This window comes from Mustela nigripes, chromosome 14 (genome assembly GCF_022355385.1).
Source record: "Mustela nigripes isolate SB6536 chromosome 14, MUSNIG.SB6536, whole genome shotgun sequence".
Classification (NCBI taxonomy): domain Eukaryota; kingdom Metazoa; phylum Chordata; class Mammalia; order Carnivora; family Mustelidae; genus Mustela; species Mustela nigripes.
Window position 1 is genome coordinate 17907935 of NC_081570.1, and position 21134 is coordinate 17929068.

A 21134-nucleotide genomic window follows, 5' to 3' on the forward strand; every position below is an offset into this window, starting at 1 on the left:
AGGTGATTTTTGCCTATTTATCATGTTGTTTTGAGACTTTTAATTGAAGTCAGCGCAAGCCATTTTGTGTATTCAGACAGCTAAATGAAATAGGATCCACACTAAAGGTAAATGAAGCCTTAAAGCTTTTAAGTTTATTCTTTTGGCGGCATGTTGTTGTGTGCATTCCCTAGCAAATGTGTCAAAGAAAATAATTTAATGGTCAGGAGCCCATTTTTACCTTCAGGTCCCAGGCTTGTCTTTCTTACCCAAGTCAACCATCACCCCCCCCCCCCCCCACCAGTCCCTTAAACACAAAGAAATAGAGAGGAACGAAGTTCAAGCTCACCTTCTTGGGTATTTTAAAATGACTGTTCTAGCAACTGATTAAACTAGGTTTTCTAAGTGAGCCATTCCTTAACCCTGAATTAGTAAAACATTAAAATATTTATGGCATCTGCCACTGACCCCTCTTCAGCAAGGTAAGAGTTAATCTGGCAGTTTCTGATTAAATACTGGTATTAGGCAATTCAGGAATTACAACAGAGGCCTGGAGGGAGAAGGGTGAGAGAAACCTCCGATAGCAAGTTAAACAAAACTGCCCCTTTTAGAAGAACAAAACCTAAATGAATGGGAGGATTGATCCTTTATGTCTAGTATGTGTATATTTATACTTGTAATTTGTGCCTGTATATTTAAAACGGCTTTATTGAGATATGATTCATATATCATATAATGTGTCCATTTAAAATGTACGGTTCAGTGATTTTTAGTGTATTCACAAAGCTGTACAGCCATCACCACAGTCCAATGTTAGAACATTTTTAGCACTTCAGAGGAAATCCCTGTACTTGTTAGCAGTCATTCCCAAACCTTTCCTTCCTGCCCCACAAAAGCCCTAAGTAGGTAACTACTAATCTACTTTCTATCTCTGTGGATTTGCCTATTTTGGACATTTCATATAAATGGAATTGTGTCCTGTGATTTTATTTTCTTTATTTAGCATATTTTTTCAAAGTTCATCCAATTTCTAGCATATATCAAAATACCTCATTGCTTTTTGTTATTGAATACTATTCCACTGTATGGATATACCTCATTTTCTACATTTTTAATTTTGCTTTCTAAATTTAATATGTCTGAGAGACTTCTGCTTCTGGGAAGGCAGAGTAGATGAGTTATTTGTTTTTTTTTGTTTTTTTTTTTTTTGCCCTGATCTATCACAGACTCAGAGCTAGAGGAGTTGGCAGCTGGAAACACCAAAAGGTGCAGGCAACACTCTAACAGAAGTCCACTCTCTCTAGCCAGAGGACCAGGAAAGGGACAGCGTAGGCTTAAGACAGAAGACTCAGGCAGTAGCTGCTCTACTTCACACACCACAGGGAAAAACTGTGACTGTACTCCTGCCTGGGCATCTGTATAAATGTTTCTACAGAATAAACTTATACATGTGAAATTGTTGGATGAATAGCACAAATGAAGCCTTCAAAAATAACTGTTAGATTGATGACTTCAAACTATGGAAATACAGAGGAAGTTTGATATTTTCAGTCAGCTTTTTCGCTGTGTAGAGCAGGTCACTTCTAGTTTATCTTCCAGTTCAGTGATTTTTTCCTGTCTCCCTTCCATTTGGCTGTTCGGCTGTGAGCTCTTTTTTTTTTTTTTTTTTTTTTTCCCGGTTATTTTATTGTGGAATTTCCTACTGGTTCTTCTTTACATCTTCTCTTTCTTTGCTGAGACTTTTTTCTGTGTTTTCACTTGTTTCAAGCTGTTCATAATTTCTCATTAAGGCACTTCTACCACGGCTGCTTTAAAATCTTAATCAGCAAATTCTAACATCTCTGTTGTCCTGATGGCGACAGTACTGATTGCCGTTTTTCATTTAGTTTGCTATGGTTCTTAGTATGAAAAGTGAGTTTTGATCAAAACTTGGACATTTTCATATTATGCTATGAGACTCTGGATCTTGTTTAAGCTTGGTTTAAACTTTTCTAACACTCAAATAAGACTTCTCTGACAGGTCTCTAGAGGAGGGTGGGCGGAGAGATGGGTGACAAGGACACTGCCTTGTTACAACCCGATAGAGAATGAATAACTTGTGGCCTCCATTGATACCCCTGGGGCAGCTACCATTTCTGCTTGGCGGGGGTGGGGGTTCCAGTTCCCTATGTAGTCGCCATTGATGGTACCTCTGGTTGATTGTGAACGTCCTGACTACTGTATTCTGGGCCTCCTCTGACACCCCCCCCACCCCAACCCCGAGTGGGGAGGAAGGAATAGGTCTTCCTTTTACTGGCTGGCAGGGTTGAAACACCTGGCTCCTTCCTTGGCCCCCTTGGACACCATGCTGGAGGGCACATTACAGCCTCCAGAGGGGTGATTGCATGAAGTTGAGAATAAAATGATGTAGATCATAAAAAAGTTATATATAGTGTGATCACATTTTTAAGAGAGAAAAGTAGTACATACACAGAAAACAAAAATCCAGAAGATTAAGCAACTAGTGAATGGTTCAAAGGTAGGGGAGCTCTGACCTTCTGCAAGGGTTTCAGTTTTTAATTACTTTTAAAATAATGAGTGTACTGTTCAAAGCGGTAAAAAGCAAAGTTCTTTTTTTTAAAGGTATACTTTTCTTAGGCGCTGTTATTAGATATACCTACATGTTAATTTTTGTTATAATAAAAAACTGGGTGTAGAATAAGGTATCCTGATTTTCAGGGTATAATGCTTTCCGCTATGCCAGAACATCCTCCTCAGTCGATTGTACCAATAGGTTATGTTCGACGTAGTTCATATTGAAGAGCATGCTTTTGATCCTTTCCCTGGAGTGGTATTTTATTGAAATGTTGAAATGGAACTTTATTATGACAACATGCATTAAAGGGGGAAGTTTTTTGACTTACGACTTCTGGAGATTTGAATCTTTCCAGTTTCACTATATTTGATGAAAACATTATCTGGTTATTACTTCTTAATCTTCTCATGCTATTAAAAGTTCAGAAAAACTTGTACTTGGCAGTTTTTCTTATTTGAATTGTCATGAGTTTTGGCAGTAGTTGATTAAAATAGCAGCTTTTCAGATCTATCTTGAAAAACGCGTACTTTCATTTGTGTGTGTGTAAAAGAATAGTTTTGTAGAGGGTATGAGATATGCAACAAGCTTTGGATATGCCTGAGAGACTACATTGGTAAAATTTCCTAGAAAATTATAGGCAAGGGGGGGGTGAAAGGAAAGGGGCCATTTGCATCCTGACTAAGTCTTCATGTAGCGTCCGTGTCCCAAGATCCTTCTGTCTGAACTCCAGCGTAGGCTCTGCAGACTGTCATAGGAAATGGTGGTGTGGTGGTTTTGATCTGTAGCTTGTCACTGTTTTTCTCCAGCATGCCTTGGGTTTAATGTCTTTCCAAGTGCCTATATATAATATCTTTATTGCAAATTCTTTACCAATATATTTATTTTAACACTGCTGTGACAGGCATCTTGGGAAAGTATGGTTCATTCTACAGATAAATGAAGTAGAACAAGGGGAGTCAGACCTGTTCTTTGTCTACCAATCTTTACTGCTTTTTCAGTCAGTCTGAAATTTGGTACACGTTTTCTTGTTGTTCTATTTCTGCTGCTAAGCATGTTAATACCAGGAGGGGAAAACGAAACAAGAATGATAATAAGATTTGAGTATCTAAGGCCACAACCTTGTATAAAAATATTAATCATCAAGCTATGTAGAAAGATGATATCTTAACTTTTTCTTATCTGTGATAAACTCACTTGTATGTTATCCGTGTTCTATAGGTGCTGGGATGGCCGGCCTCTTCAAAAAAGCAACTTTGAGTTCCAGTTACTTTGTACCATAGGATGACCTAGTACTATGAACTGACTTGTACTTTGAAAAAGGACTCATCCTGACCTTCCCACCCCAGTGTCTCCCAGTGTGTAGAGCAGATGCTTTGCTTTGTGATCTCCTTGGGCGCCTGTAAGAAAACGAGGATTCCTGGGGCCCACCCAGGAATTCTTCTGAATCAGAATCTCTGGCTATAAGGCCCAGAAACCCTCATTTAAATTTAAATTTAAATTATTCTTAATCACATTAGAGTTTAAGAAGTAGACCTTCTTTAGGAAGTCAAGTTTTTGCAAGTTGCAGTACTAGGAATTAATGTGATTCGCTCTGTGTATGTTTCATTTCTGGTAAAGAATGATTAAAAAGAAAAAAAATGAATTCAGTTGTAACTCTCTCATGCTGTCTGTTTAGGTTCTAGGATCCTCTTCTGATGCCCATGTATTTTGTTAGTTGTGTTATGTTTCATCAGGTAACTGCTTTTATTTATTTATTGTTTTACTCCACCCTGTCTCCCTATTAGTTTAGGAATTAGTAACTCTACTAATGTAACATCTTACTGAAATGGCTTCTGAATATTTTGAGAGTTACTTTAGGATAATAAACAGAACTTGAGCCATGCATCTCTGAATGAGCTGTTGAAAGTTTTATTTTTGGCTTTCTCCACAGACTTTGTGGTGGAGATGGCTGTGTTGCTCTGTATCATGCGTCAGAATGTTCTCTTCCACCATGCTGGCTTGCTTTCCCCGCTCCTGTGCCCAGCTTTCCCCCTTCCTCCTTTGGTAAACTGGCGACATATGTGACAGAAGTAAAGATCTGTTCCACCCTGATTTTTAGGAAAATTCTATCTCATCATTGAGCTAGGGGAAGTTGTCATCTGCTCCATTCATATTAAGTAGGGTTACAGATAGTTTTTTTAAAATAAAGATATCTTGTTTTCTTGCTCCTTGAAGGAATGTGTAAAACAGGATATGGGATTTTATAATGAATATTTTTTTAAATGGGTGGTCGTTGGTGATTACTTTATTAACTCTTTGGAAGCCTGCAAGTTTTCTCCTTTATGGTGCCCTATTAAAAAAAAATACCGTCTCACAGAACAGGAAATGACTTAACATTTCATAAAATTAATTAAAAAGGCAAATTAAAAAATTCAGTGGAATTAGCCACATTTAAGCGCTTATTAGCTATACGTTATAAATGACTACTGTATTTGGTCAGATCATTTCTACCATTGCAGAAAGTTCTCTAGGACAGTGCTGTAACAGAGTGGCCATTTTTAAGAAGATGGGGCGGGGGATGCAAATGAAAGAGCAGAATAAGCGACCTGAGTTTCCACCCTTCCTTCTACAGTGCAACTTCTCCTGTTTTCTCAAACCCTTGCATATAAGTCAGAAAAAGGTCTATTGTTTTTTTTTTTTTTTTTTTTTTTTTTAAAAAGATTTTATTTATTTATTTGACAGAGAAATCACAAGTAGGAGAGGCAGGCAGAGAGAGAGGAAAGGAAGCAGGCCCCCTGCTGAGCAGAGAACCCGATGTGGGACTCGATCCCAGGACCCTGGAATCATGATCTGAGCCGAAGGCAGCGGCTTAACCCACTGAGCCACCCAGGCGTCCCAAGGTCTATTGTTTTGAGTGTCACCACCTTGACCTTCTCCAATGTTGATTTCTCTTTCCCAGGCTGGCAGTGATGGTGAAAGCATAGGAAACTGCCCCTTTTCCCAGAGGCTCTTCATGATTCTTTGGCTCAAAGGAGTTGTATTTAGTGTCACAACTGTGGACCTGAAGAGGTAAGACTTTGTTGCAGTTTTAAATCAACTTAAGTTGAGTATATACTGTTTTCAGTTTGATTCTCTCCCCATTCCTCACTTTGCATATGTTTGTTTTCTAAAGGAAACAAATATATTTATTAAAGTTGAGCTGATTTGTGGACAAATTTAACTTGTATAAATATTATGGATAACTCACAGTGTCAGTAAATTGCATTTACTAGGCACTCAGTATTTTTAAGAACTTACTGTTTACCTTTAATTTCAAGAGCCGTACCAGGAGCTAAATTTTAGTGTGGATTCAGGGACAGTTTTGACTTTCCAGTGTAAACATGGAGCTCTGAAGAACTTTCTAAGCAGACAGCTTACTGGTTTAGAATGTTCCAAACACATGGTGTGTATAATCTGGATCCTTGAAGACAAGAGTGGGGTTTTAGGGTGAATGCTGCTCTGGTCTGTTTGATTTATTCTGCTTTTCAGGGAATAATGGGAATTTTCTGTAATATGATTTTAACCATATTTGGTTAAATATATGGTAAAATAAGAGTGATTATCTGTGGCCCTGTGATTGGTCTTGCTAATTGAAGAGTTGTCTCTGGCTCTCAACAGACCAAAGTGGAGAGGGCTGGGAAGAACCCTGATAAAGCGTAAGCTCTCCGTTTACTCAGGAGCTTCTGTTTTTCCTTAGCAAGCAGGTTTGAGGTGAAGGACGTTCATAATTAGGGAAAAAGACACTTAAATCAAGGGTTAAGAGCAGTTACACTAACAGAAAATCTAGGATTGGGCAGTGGAAATGTATTCTTCTTGACACAAAGGCAGCAACGTGGTTTGTTGCTTATTATTTTAAGCGAATCAGTCACGAACAGTGTCCAGGAAAGACTGTGGACGGGCTGTCACATGATGCGTGGTGGAATTCATGTGTGTTATTCCTCTGGGTGTCACCAAGCAAGTTATCTGGGAGCTGTCATCCCGTTCCCAGTTCTCAGCTGGCATTCCCTGGACTTCTGTCAGTTTCTTACACTTTATTCTTTAGTTACTGCTAGTGCACTTCTTTGAGATTTTTGGAGACTTAAGATCTATTTATTGAAAATAAGCCATGGAGTCTTCCAGGAACCCCTTCAGTATGGGAATGCAGAGGTAAGCCTCTGGGGATAGTGAGAGCTCAAACTGCGGGCTCTTTCAGGGATTTGCCTACCTCATTTTGGACAGAGCTGCTGTAAGAATGAAATAATTCATGCCTTTGCCCTTCTATTACTGTTTTTTTCTCCTTACATGCACTCAGAAAGGAAGTTTCTCAATGTAACTTCTAAAAATAAACCATACTACCAGGCACACACCCTAACTGTGTCTTAAAATACATGGATTTCTCCCATTCCATTTTTGGCTTGGAGCAAGTGAGTTGACTGCCACGCTTCGAGAAAGCCTTCTTTGAGCAGCTCAACACAGTGCTTGATTGTGTTTCCTACCGGTGATAGCGCCGTGAGCCAGGGACTCTGGTTCAGGAGAGGAAGTGGACTCAGAATGGCTGTTTTCCTTTTCCTGTACAAACTCCTGAAGACATTATTTCTGTATGTTGGTTGATCTTTGAGGACTTGCAAGTTCCAGAGTAATATACCTACGTGTAAAAAGTCACCCATGGGAGGCAAGATGAAAGATCAGGGCTTCCTAATTAGTCAGTATTACCATCCAAAGAAGATGTCTGTTTATTTTCTAGGGCTTTGTATAAAATCAACAGAGAACACTTACAATTGGAGCCTATACTGGTTTTCTTTAGAAATCTTAGTTCACTGGTGCATCTAAAACATGCTTCCCGAGGGCCAGGGAAAGTGTAGAAGTAGTACATGACCGCGAATCCCCTCATCGCCCCCAGACCCCAGTCATTCGCTTTCCCCTCGCAGATACCACTGCATTTTGGTTTGGTCTTTATCCTTCCGGACCTTTTCTAGGAACTTAGACACTTAGAGTCTTGAGTGAGATTTCAAGAGAGTGAACGTGGGCTCAAAAAACTGTTGTAAGATAAAGTTGTCACAGAGGAGTAAAACACCCTGTAATAAAAAAGTACCGTTCATAATCTTAACGTTAATAATCTTAACGTTAAAACTTTAGATATGACTGTTCTTATACAATTGTGGGGGAGGAAATGCCTCTAGGGCTTATTTTCTGCTTTTCCCAGTAATTGCTAATTCGTTGCTGAAGAGGACTGATCGCAGAACTAACCGTTGGTGGAGAGCAGTAAGACTCGATTGTGAGCTATTTAGAGGCCCACTCTGTGCTCTGAGAAAATTATTGTTACATGACATTTCATCCATAAGAACAAGCTAGTTTCCAGTTCTGGCACCGTGTGACACGTTCCCTTTGAATGGCAGTTGGTGTTAATGGCTCTGCTGGTGGTACTCCTGTGCCCCCGTGAGGCTCGGCACAGCCTCCTGTTGCTTGCCTGCCAGCGCTGCCTTCATGCTTTGGGGGGAGTCATTTCTTTCTTTCTTTTTTTTTTTTTTTTAAAGATTTTATTTTATTTATTTGTCATAGAGAGAGAAGCGAGAGCAAGCACAAGCAGACAGAGTGGCAGGCAGAGGCAGAGGGAGAAGCAGGCTCCCTGCCAAGCAAGGAGCCCGATGTGGGACTTGATCCCAGTACACTGGGATCATGACCTGAGCCAAAGGCAGCCGCTTAACCAACTGAGCCACCCAGGTGTCCCGGGGGGGAGTCATTTCTAAACCTCATTTTCTGTTCGCATCACAGTTGTATTGCAGAACTTGTAGATTAAAAAAAAAAAAATTCCCAGGTTTCAGAAGGATTTTAAGCTTACATCAACCATCATTTAAGCAAAACCTTCAAGTAAATATAAATGAAAATATTAAAATATGGGGGCATATTTAAAGATGTTATCACGTGTCATCAAATGGGAGCAGTGGAGGAGGGAAAGAGACCTGGTTCTGTGTGGAGAGAGCCCTGTCACTGGTTTCCCTAGGACGTTGGGCAGAACACCTCATCTTTGGAGGTCAGTTATCTCATTTTTAAATTCACGGAAAAGGAAGGAGAACATTAACATATCTTCTTCTTCAGTGTCTACTGTGTGCTAAACACCATTCAAGGTCCTTTTCACTACTCATCAGACCATTTTCAGATCTGTTGTTGAATAAAATTCATTGTTTTTATCCTACTTCTAGGCTGACAGGTTTATGGCATTGATGAAAATGTTTGAAGACTTCTGCTATCTTCATCACGCCCAGAAATTTCTTTTTTTTTTTTTAAGATTTTTATTTATTTTATTTATTTATTTTTTATTTATTTATTTGACAGCGAGAGAGAGAGAGAGATCACAAGTAGGCAGAGAAGCAGGCAGAGAGAGAGGGGGAAAGCAGGCCTCCCCACTGAGCAGAGATCCTGATGTGGGCCTTGATCCCAGGACCCTGGGATCATGACCTGAGCCAAAGGCAGAGGCTTAACTCACTGAGCTACCTGGGTGCCCCACCCAGAAATTTCTAAATCAATGATCAGCATCTGTAGATCAGCAATCACAGATAAGCCTAAGAGACAGGCAAAGGGAAGAGAAAGAAGAAAGTGTGACAACAGTAATCCGCCATCACCCCTGTCTATTATCTTTGTCTCTGTTTCTCTGACACAGGTGCACGTGTGCACACACGTGCCCGCGTGCGCGCGCACACACACACACACACGAGATGCTGACTTAGATATAATGTGTCACATAGTTGTTAGGTAAGCTTTTCTATTTAAAAAAATATATTATTTGTTTGTTTATTTGAGTGAGGGAGAGAGAGAAAGAACATGAGAGATGTCAGCGGGAGAAGCAGCATACTCCCTGCCGAGCGGGGAGCCCGATGTGGGACTCTATCCCAGGACTCCAGGATCATGACCTGAGCCGAAGGCAGTCGCTTAACCAACTGTGCCACCCAGGTGCCCTAGCTTTTCTAGTTTTGAGAAATGAGAGTGGAAATGAAAAATAAATTAGTTTTTTTTTTTAATTGATGGCACTAGTTTATTTCCCTCTTAAAAGACCAAATGCAACCAAATGAAGTGAACATAACCTCAAGATTTTATTGTCTTCATAATATAATAAAATATGAAGCTAAAAAAAAAATGAAGCTTAGAACTGGATCACTTGGCCCTTTCTCTTCTTATCTCCTCCCAGTTCAGAACGCTTGCATCTCTTAATAGCCAGCATTCTTTTAGATCTGCAGTTGGGCTGAACACATTCAAGCCTCAGCACAATCTTCTTTGTAGTTCTAGCCTTTTTCTGGAAAATCAGCTTTGTAAGCCAACCATAGCCACTCTGCTTCCTGTCATAACACCGCTTTCCCTGGGCATAAAGAGAATATTTTTTCTTTCTTGTACTGTGTCACTTTGTGGGGCTTGCCACACTTCTAGAAAGCCCAGTGGGTTTTAGGAATGTTCACCACTTTGTGAGAGTGCTGTCGGTATGGAAAGAAATTAGTTTTTTTTTTTTAATTAACTTTTTATTGTAAAAGCAGTGATACCTGCTATATTACCAGTGAATAAAATCCCTCTTCCGTGATAGTCTCTGAGAAAATAAATAAATTGGAGAAGACTGCTTTTAAAAGATCTGGGAAATGTATGCTTCTGTTCCCATGTCCTCCTTAAATGCTAAAACTTTCTTATCCTCTGCATTTTCACAAATGGTTTCCTTCTGCTTCACATGTCAGCATACCATTTGTAAGATATTGTGTAAGCCTCACTTGTAAGTTGCTGTAATAATACCAAAGTTTTGGAAGCTAATTAAGATAGTTTAAACTTTAACAATTTTGTAACCATTTAACATGGAGCCATAGAGCCATAAAACTGATAGTTCTGCCTATCTTGAAAGTCATTTATAAACTCAGAACAAAATCTCTTTTCTAAATAGATTCTTCAGATCGTTTGTCATGTTTCTGTGATTCCATCCTTCTGAAAAATGGCTTCAGCAAGCTGAGAGAGAAGTTTGGTTTCCAGGTGGTGACAGTGGTGTGAATGACACATACAGAGAGACTGAATGGAATGGGACAGGCCAGCCTTTCCGAGAAACCCTGCATTTCCTGCTGTTGGCTAGTCAGGAGTACAGACTCCCTTCTTTCCCTCCGTGAGGTTGACTTGAGCTACGTGAAGCCCTAGTTACCCCTGCAAATCAAGATACGTGTTTCACAAACGCATTCTGAATCATAGAGATGCCCTATGTGTGTGTTTTGAGGGTGAGGGGACAGAAACACGGAGAGAGACAGACAGACATGGACAGTCATACAGAGAGAGAGCACGCTTCACTGCCACGTCTTACGGTCTTTTTCAAAGTGATTTCAAAGATGATAGAGCCTGTTGACGTCCCTAAGAGCTGAAGTAGAAAAACATTATTGGTGAATGCTTTTTTCAACCTATCAGTGTATAATCTCTCTCAACTGTGTTAAGAAAATCTCTTAAGAATTATAGAAGCTATATTTGAAATCTTTTGATGGGTCCTGTTTTTTTTTTTTTTTTTTTTAAGATTTTATTGTCAGAGAGAGAGAGGGAGAGAGAGCGAGCACAGGCAGACAGAATGGCAGGCAGAGGCAGAGGGAGAAGCAGGCTCCCCGCGGAGCAAGGAGCCCAATGTGGGACTTGATCCCAGGACGCTGGGACCATGACCTGAGCCGACGGCAGCTGCCTAACCAACCGAGCCACCCAGGCGTCCTTCCTGTTTTGTTTTAACATGATTGCTCTGTAAATTGACGTTAACATAGACAAAGATTTAGCAGTATACCATGTATCAGTATAAAACCCTTTAACTATTGCATTGGGACACTTAGACCAGGACTTAGTAACCGGGATCTTGGTGTGTATGTTTTGGTGAATCCATGATTCATTCATTCAGCTGGTGACTTTAGTCAGAATATGGCAAACTTAGTGAAGAATAATTAATAGGAGTAAAGTATTCTGAAACAAATGGAGAATTTTTTTGTGTTAACTTTTTCTTCATACTCGCCATACAGTGTCCAGTATTTTCTTGATTTGTGTGGATGGATTTTATGCCTTGAAAATCAGTACCTTCAAAAAGAACTCAATTAAAAATAGAAGTTTTAGGGGGCCCTGGGTGGCTCAGTTGGTTAAACATCCGACTCTTAAGTTTCGGCTCCAGTCACGGTCTTGGTGTTGTGAGCTTGAGTCCCAGGTGGGCTCCATGCTCAGCAGACTTGAGTTCTCTCCCCCACCCCTTACCATGTACACATACACACGCTCTCTCTTTTTCTCTCTCTCAAATAAATAAATTAATTAAACCTTTAAAAATTATAAGTTCTACATACTTAATATTTTTTCCCTCCATTTAGTGGAGTCAGCTTGTTACAAAATTAGGTCATCTTTAAACCTGAGCTCCAGTGTCCTGTGGCCCTACTGCACTCGTTTTAAAAGCAGCAGCTGGAACTGAGCCACTGGCCCAGTGTCTCCAATTGTCTCAAGGGTACCGAATTAAACTTTAATTGAAGTTAAGCCACTTAAGTTGCTTAAAGTATTAGGTCCCATGATATTCCTCCTATTCTTCCTTTCCCTCTCTGTCTCGTGTTATTTTGTTTCTCTTTATTTCCTTTTCTTCAACAAGAAGCAAAATGAGAGAGAACAGAAGCATTTTTTTTCATCTACTCTGACCCCCCCCCCCCCCAAAAAGAGAGAGAGAGAGAGAGAGAGAGAGACTACTCAGATAAATAAGTAACATTAAAAACAAGAAAACTCCCAGACATTGAAGAGTATGTGTGCTCTTATCTTATGGCATGAATTATAAGCACTTTGCTTTTTCTAGATGTCACTTAAGGGAATCAGTTTGAATGTATCGTTGAGTATTTATTGAAGGGCTTTTATGAGCTAAACCACAGATGTCCTGACATTTTTAGCCATTGCCTGTCCATTCGGTTTCATTTCTGTCCCACTGAACTTTCAGAAATGTTAAGTTTCTGTGCAGCGTTTGTAAAATGAGCCTTTGTGGGTCAAACAAAACACCTGAGGCCTTGGGAGTACCGAGTGAGATTCTGCTTGGCTGATGACTCGATCCAGCTTCTAAGTCACCTCTGTGCTTGTAGCTTGAAGTCCGTTGATCCATTTAGATGTGTCCAACTTTCTTTTGGGACCTACTTTGACTTGGAGTAAGGACCCAACATGTTTGCTCTTCATCTCAACACTTAATCCTAGAGAACAGTTTCATCACCTTTGTTTTTTAAAAACCGAGACAGCTTTTCAGCAGAAACAAAGTGGACTATTCACTAGTCCCTGATATTAGTAGAAAATTGGTAGTCCTTTGCTTGATTTCACTTTACTTTAAAGACTCTCTCTCTTTCTCTTTTTTTTTTTTTTAAAAGATCTCTTTATTTGAGAGAGAGCGAGAGAGTAGAGGGTCAGAGGGAGAAGCAGACTCCCCCCTGAGCAGAGAGCCCTATGTGGGACTTGATCCTGGGGCTCCAAGATCATGACCTGAGCTGAAGGCAGACTGAGCCACACAGACACCTACCTTATAAACCTCTCTTAATCCAATTTCTTATTGCCATTCAGTTAATGCTAGATAACCAGTTTTGAACCATCAGACTCAAGTAGAGTTTAAAAACTGCCAAGACTCATCTCCTCCATAAAGCTGTGTTAATGTGAGCCTGAAAGCAGGCATGCATCTCATTTGTATGCTTTGGTTTAGCTCATGTTCTTATTTGATTTGATCTTCACAGGCAAAGCAGGTCTTACATCGCAGTACAGAGCAGGAAATCAAAGAGGTTGTGATTTCCTTTGTTACATAGCTGGTGGATGGCAGAACTATCCAATTTGGGGCTTTAATCAGCTAGGTCCTTTTTATTCAGTCGTTGGCTCTTTCTTCTCTACCATGCCAACTCTATCCCTCCCCTAATAAATATTTTTATTTAGAGAGCTAAAAGCTGTCGTAATTTATTATAGAATAGCCATTACTTGTTTTGTTTCCTTGCCCCCATGGGTTATTGTAAAGCATCTATCCTCTCTCCCCCTTTAATAACTCTACCTTATTCATGAAAAAATTGTTTGTAAAACACGGATGTATGTTATTACCTTACATTTAGGCATTAAGGGACTGTTAGTCATAAAAATGTTGATGAATATATTTTATAACTTTGGAATGAGAAAAGTCTTATTTATTTATTTATTTTTTAAGATGTATTTATTTAGGGGCACCTGGGTGGCTCAGTGGGTTAAAGCCTCTGCCTTCGGCTCAGGTCATGATCTCAGAGTCCTAGGATCGAGCCCCACATCGGGCTCTCTGCTCAGCAGGGAGCCTGCTTCCTCCTCTCTTTCTGTCTGCCTCTCTGCCTATTTGTGATCTCTGTCTATCAAATAATAAAATATTAAAAAAAAAACGATTTATTTATTTATTTGAGAGAGTGACAGTGGTTGGGGGAGGGCAAGAGAGAGAGAATCTCCAGCAGACAGCCTGCTGAGCTTGGAGCCCAATGGGAGGCTCCATCCCATGGCCCCGAGTCATGACCAGAGCTGAAACCAAGAGTCAGATGCTTAACCAACTGAGTCACCCACTTGCCCCCCCCCCCTTTTAGCTTTAAAATGTTAAGATTTGAGGGACACCTGGGTGGCTCAGTGGGTTAAAGCCTCTGCCTTCGGCTCAGGTCACGATCCTAGGGTCCTGGGATGGAGCCCTGCATCGGGCTCTCTGCTCAGCGGGGAGCCTGCTTCCTCCTCTCTCTCTGCCTGCTTCTCTGCCTACTTGTTATCTCCGGCTCTCAAATAAATAAATAAAATCTTTTAAAAAATGTTTAAAATGTTAATATTTGAAAATAAATTATACACTCTGAACTGTTAGGGTGTCTGGATCCTTGGTTATGTACAAGGTCTTGGTGAGTTGAGGAAGAAATAAAGTGAGCTGTGAGTGGGAATGTGAGGGGGACTGAAGACCAAAGATGGTGTGGTCTGGGACCTGTTGGACTTGTTGGTGATCAAAGAGCAGGTGGTCAGGGTGAGAAGTAAAAAGGACTAACCAAACAAACCAAAGAAATGAAACCTAGAAATGGACTAGTTCTGATCTGGAGTTGAGTACTTACATGAGTTCCAGGAGTTTCATGGCACAAGTCACCGTTTAAATAAATGTGGATCTGAAAGACTCACTCAACTTTCTTGTATTCCTGTCATCCTGTGCTCAATTTTACTTTCTCAGACCAAAGCGTGCTCAGGAAAGGAATCAGAATTGAATATCAAATCAGATTTTGACTTTTAAAAGTCCTTTTTCAGAGCTTAGGTACTTATACAAGTTGATAGAAGATCTGTTTTATTTTTCTTTGGTTTTATGTTTTATGTTTTATTTTCTTTGTGAGGGAGATGGGCTCTAGAGCTTTGGATGGGGGCATTCTGAGCTAGAAAATTTGGACTGATCAGATCATTAATAAGCCTTTGTATTTTCGGAATGTAGTCATAGACGCAGCACATTCCAAATCTTAATGGGGTGGAGGGAGAAAAAAAGGGGAAGGAACTGTGAAGGAGTATGTGTAAGACCAAGGAAAATGGATAAACTGGGATGAGTAGAGATTTTGAGGTACACTCTATTTTTAAAATCCTTTTCAGTGACAAAGTATTTCACCTTCATGGTACACTTAGAGATATCCTTTGTTCAAATTCTCTGCATTTGTGTTAAGGAAGGAAGGAAGGGCTATAATAATAGGTAGGGGGGAAAGTTCTTTGAAGCAGTTTTTTGGTGCCTTTTTAAAGTTTTCAGTTTTTTGAAGTTTATCTTTTTAATTATGAAAGCTTTTGAACATATGCAACAATAGAATAAACTTCCCTCTAACTTCAACTCAGTTATTGAGATTTTACCCATTTGCTTTGTCCCTTTTTTTTCTTTTCCTTTTTCTCCCTCCTGATATGTGTTAAAGCAAATCCCAGAAATTCTGTCATTTCAGCCCTCCATACTTCACCGTACATCTCCAAGCAGCACATACGTTTTCTGACCCAACCACCCTGTCATTATCACGTCTGGTCCCCAGCGTATGATCCGATCTCCCAAATTAGCTCCAAAATATCTTTTTTTTTCTTTGCCTGGTTTGTTCAAATCAGGATCCAAACAAATTCTACTCATTATATCTGGTTGTTATGCCTCTTAAGTTTTTCTTAATCTGCAGCATTTCCTTCCAACTACCATTTGTGGCTTTTTTCCTTCATGCCATTGACTGTAGAGTGTCCCGTATTCTGTATTTGGCTGATTGCTTCTTTGTGGTATCATTTAACTTTGTCCTGCATCTCCTCAAGTTTCCTAAATGAAATTTTTGGTCTCAGAACTCCTTTATACTCTTAAATTATTAAAGGCCTCAAAGAGCTTTCAGTTATGTGGATTATATCTATCAACTTTACTGTATTAGAAATTAAAGCTGAGAAATTTAAAGCATATATAAAAGCGTATATAAGGCGGAGAAATTTAAAGCGTATATAAAAGCGTATATAAGGCGGAGAAAGAAGCAGGCTCGCTGCCGAGCAAGGAGCCTGATGTGGGACTTGATCCCAGGACTTGATCATGACCTGAGCCGAAGGCAGTGGCTTAACCAGCTGAGCCACCCAGGCGTCCCCACAAAAATAGGTTTTTAATTAAAACTATGTTTTCCAAAACAAAGTTATTTAGAAGAGTGGCATTGTTTTACATTTTGGTATATTTCTTATGTCTGCCTTAATAGAAGACAGATTCTCATGTCTGTTTGTGTACACATCACTTTGTGATACCACACAACTAGTAGCCTACTATTCAGGCATGAGAGAATGAGGGTGGAAAAACTGAATGATGTCTCAGTATTATGAGAATGGTTTTGACCTCATGGACCGCCTGGTGAAATGGTCCTCTGGATCGTACTTTAAGAGACAACTGCTTTAAGAGGCCTGATTCTAGATTCAGGTTCAACTTTGGTAAGAGTACTTCATAGATGTTGATGTATGCTTTGTGTTTTATCATTAGGATACACTCGCTATTTTGTCATTATCATTGATCCTAGGATTCACTGGTGGGCTCAAGTGAGCCATTTTGCTTTTAAATAGAGTGGTGCCAACATTTCATGCTATTAGTAGTTGTAAGTATATGTTTTCACCATCTTTATCAGTGTTCTGAGTATTTTCAGTTTTTCCTAATTAATAGAGATGTCATCATAGTTTACTCTTCAATTTCTTTGCTAATTTTTTTTTTACATTTTTCTGTGTGTTCACTTATTTGATCTATTGTGTATCAGTTTATGTTGGCACCTATCTGTTTAACTTATTGATGGCTTTTTAATGAACTTGGACAAAATTCTTAATCTAAGACATATTTGAGCCTTTCTTATTCACTATAATATTTTGCCCTTTCTGTGTTGTGTTTTACCTTTGGTTATGCCATGTTTTATATACCGAAGTCATTTTGACTGGTGATCATTTTCCTTGTTGAGTGTGAACTTCTAGGAAAATGGAAAATTGGTAGCTGCTGAATTTGGAATCTCATAGTTAGAAAGGACTGTAGGAATGAGCTGCTCTTCTTCCTGACTTTACAAGAAAAGAAAAAAAGGAAGACCTAGAGAAGTTATGGTTTACTCATCCATACATTGAGTTGGTGCTGGAGCTGAGACTAGAGACTGTTTCCTCTCAATTCTACTGCCGTTTCTAATAAGCACTTCAGTTGAATTTAGAATAAGAATGGGGGCCTTTGTCTTTTGGTTAGAGTCAGAGATTCCTGATTTTCTTATCATGAATTTTGTGCTTTGTGAAGGTTTTCTTCTTAGTAGAATAGTATTGCAGCTGTTAAACTAGTGGAAAAAATACTGCTACTTTTCCTTTCTTTCTTTGAGAGAGAGCAAGCGAGCAAGTGCGAGCTGGGAAGGGCAAAGGGAGAAAGAGAATCTTAAGTAGGCTCCATGTTCAGCATGGAGCCGGATGCGGGGCTTGATCTCACAACCCTGAGATCATGACCTGAGCTGGACTCAAGAGTCAGATGCTTAACTGACAGAGCCACCTTGGCGTCCCCCCCAAATACTAATTCTTATACTCATTTTCATTTTTATATACATAAACATTTAGAAAGACTCTGAGTATTTAAAGTATTATTGCCTTCCCAGAGTAAAAAATAATTCAGTTTTGACTATTTTGCTTAACAGGAAGCCTGCAGACCTGCAGAACTTGGCTCCTGGGACCCACCCACCATTTATAACTTTCAACAATGAAGTCAAAACGGATGTAAATAAGATTGAAGAATTTCTCGAAGAAGTCTTATGCCCTCCCAAGTGAGTATCAAAGAAAGATATGCATGAAAATATTGCCATTCTCTTTAAAGTTTTGTCTTTTCTGGCCCTTAGAGATCTTTCTCTGGATGGTACAGGAGTTCAATCCATACAGCGTTAACTTTAGTGACTAGGCCTTCTCTTTACTCATTATAATTAATGCTACAGTTAATGCTACACTGGTGTCAGAACAGGCTTCTGCCTAGGCCAATAAGCATAGGTAGGAATGTGATTAAGCTATAGCGTATACACTGAAAGTAGGTTTGGGACGTGAGAACTAGGTTAGGAAAGACTGGTTCTTTGAGGGGAATTGGTCCCCAACTGAGAAGAGAAGAGATGGGGAGAGACAGATTCAGACTGAACCCAGCTGGAAGCTCCAAGCAGGCGGTTCAGGTTGCTGGAGGATTTCTTATCAGGTCATTTTAAAGGTAACTGTCTGAAGCTGTCATCCAAGGGAATTGACTATTTAGACTGTGTCCCTGGGATTCAGTTTTTATTTAAGTATTTCTTTGAAGTGTTCTAGATTCCCAGGTCCTGCACATTAGTGCACATGGTCATGATTTTAAGGTACTCAACTAGAGGTATGGGTGACAGATAGATGGACTACAAGGACAGTTACCTGAATTGCAAATGTGCCGTTTTGCATTGTACTGTAATCTTGGCATAGGTTCAACACATTAGGGTTTGCTTTAGGCTTTTCTGGTTTCATTATTCTGAAAAACTGAAATGTTTTTCTTCTGGCCCAAGCCTTTCTTGCTAGTTGATTTGACTCTTACTCTCCATATCCAGATAAATTTCCCAGAACTGGGATTATTGGGTCAGAGGGTTCTAAAATAACCAGTTACTCAGAATTTACTCATTCATTTATTCTACAATTACTAGGCAACAAAGCCTTATGAATACGGTAGTGAATAAGACATAATTCCTATCCTCAGGAAACACACTCCAGTATGGATGGAGAGGTCGTGGTGTGGTGAGGGAAAGTGAGTGGAACCAGGAAAGGCTTTAAAAAAGAATGAACACTTGGATTAGCTTTAATGTACAAAAATAGGCATCTCACAGGTGAATGAAGGAACGACGGGCATTCCAGGCTTTCTTCAACTGTAGGAACAACAATTGTAGTTATTCCTTCTTGCTATTTTTCTCAGAGGTTATGGACATGAAGATAATGGTAGAACCAATATAAAAATATTCTGGTTTCTTAGCAGCTTCTGTAAGATGTATCATCATTTTTAATTAGACCTTTCAAATAAACATTTTCTTCCTTCTTCTTTTTTTTCTTTTTAATATTTTATTTTTAAGTAATCTCTACATCCACTGTGGGGCTCAGATGTACAACCCTGAGATCAAGAGTTGGATGCTTCACCAACTGAGCTAGGCAGGCACCCCCAAAATAAATATTATCACTTTGCTTTTTTTTTTTTTAAAGATTTTATTTATTTATTTGACAGACAAAGATCACAAGTAGACAGAAAGGCAGGCAGAGAGAGAAGAGGAAACAGGCTCCCTGCAGAGTACAGAGCCTGATGTGGGACTCGATCCCAGGACCTTGAGATCATGACCTGAGCAGAAGGCAGAGGCCCAACCCACTGAGCCACCCAGGCGCCCCTCACTTTGCTTTTTTATATATAGAAATTTCAACTTGATTTTGTTTGGGCATATTCATAGAGCTACTCTAACCAGAGATTGTCTCTTCTTTCAGTTTAAATAATTTAATTTAAAACTTGGAGATCTTTCAGTTCTAACAGGTTCGCGGTATGCTAAATTGAAGGGTATTTTTCTTGTGGGATTTTTTTTTGTTGTTGTAAATCATTTTATTTTATTTTATCATGCTAAATGTTCTCTTTAATCCCAATCCCTATTTCCATTATTTTCCTTGTCTTTCTGTTATAGTTTTTATTCTGAAGAGAGTTTCTAAATAAAGTTTTAAAAATTTCACTTTGTTTATAGAAGCAAGTACTTTAGATGTTGCTGATGTCTCTGCTGTTACTAACGAACATTCCAGTGCTAATTATGTGCCATGCACTGTGCACTGTGGATTATCTCACTCTTCTCCAAGACTTTGTGGAGAAACTAAAGACGAAGAATCTAACTTGTCCTAGTTTTATAGTTACTGGTGGCAGAGCTCTTCAAAGCCTGGCCTGTAAGACTTCAAAACCCGTGTTTCTTCTGTTTTCCTCCTCCTCTTTTTCTATTTTTTATTTTGCTGAGTTTGACTTTTACAAAAGAGGTGAAATGTAAGTCTGTAATTGGGATTGTGCTTCAGTGAGTGTAAAATTGTAGGCTGGCTCAGGCTTGGAGGAAAGGCAGGAGAGAAATCGAAGATAGTTTCTCCTGCAATGAGCTAGTGGGACTGAAGGCGGCTGTCAAACTAAATTTAATGAATCCGTTTTAAGAAATAGGTGAGGCTTCACTTCAGATGAGTGAGATCAAGACCTGAGCCAAAATGAAGAGTCAGACGCTTAACCAGCTGAGCCACCCAGGCGTCCCCTCAGTGAGTTTTTATTTCCCTGCGTTGGAACAGCATGTTTCCACTGGGAGTGCTGTCCCCTGATTGGGCTCCACAGCCCCTGAGGTGACAGACAGCAGAGTCTTTATCATGCAGAATTGTTTCTAGAGGAGGAGCTAGAGGAAGTTCTTTCCAGGATCACGGGGCATTCCTTTCCCTTTCCTGTGTTCTAGGGCATTCAAGGACGGGCCTGGCTCTCCGCCTTTCCCCTCCAGAACAAGGAGGGCCTTGGGGCCTTAACTAGGGCTCATCCTCCTCCTAACGCTGAGTGAGAGCCTTCTTGTTTCTAGACCGAATGAAGAGAAAAGGCAGAGGAGTTACACAAGCTGGCAGACCAGAATCTAGCATTTTCTAATAACATGTTTTTGGCATTTGATGATACTGAGAACAGAGTGTTTTTGTGTGAGCACTTCTGATTCAGTCATGACAAAGATAAATACAGGCAACTGTTTGTTCCAGAGTTGTTCAGAATCTAGAGACTAGTGAAGAGCTTAAAGCAAGGAAGTTTTGCTGGTCTGTGTGACCAGTCTACCTCGAAAGAAGAAACTTGATCCATCTTCTCCTCTGGGGAAAGTATTTATAAATATATATTTCACTCCCCTTTCTTGAATGGAGGGAATACTTTGTCCAGAAAAGCTTTGAAACTTGGATTTTTAACTGAGGCAGACCTGAGTGCATGGCTCACTTTCTGATGACAGGATAGAAGGGAAGGGGAGTTGACAGTTTTGGAGAAGGACCCTATAAAGTGTTAGTAAGCCTTTTTTTTTTTTTTTTTTAAGATTTTATTTATTTCACAGAGATCATATGCAGAGAAGTAGGC

At 39.7% G+C, this 21134-nt stretch overlaps 1 protein-coding gene and 1 pseudogene across 1 annotated transcript in view; one reads left to right on the forward strand and one right to left on the reverse strand.

The window, feature by feature from the left end:
- CLIC4 (chloride intracellular channel 4) overlaps positions 1-21134 on the forward strand; it is a 71423-nt gene that overhangs the window by 28812 nt on the left and 21477 nt on the right. The window contains exons 2-3 of the mRNA XM_059376686.1: positions 5493-5602; positions 17683-17808. Coding sequence (XP_059232669.1) covers positions 5493-5602; positions 17683-17808 — 236 coding nt within the window. The remainder of the gene's footprint in view (positions 1-5492; positions 5603-17682; positions 17809-21134) is intronic.
- LOC132001518 (large ribosomal subunit protein eL42-like) lies at positions 9690-11555 on the reverse strand (annotated as a pseudogene).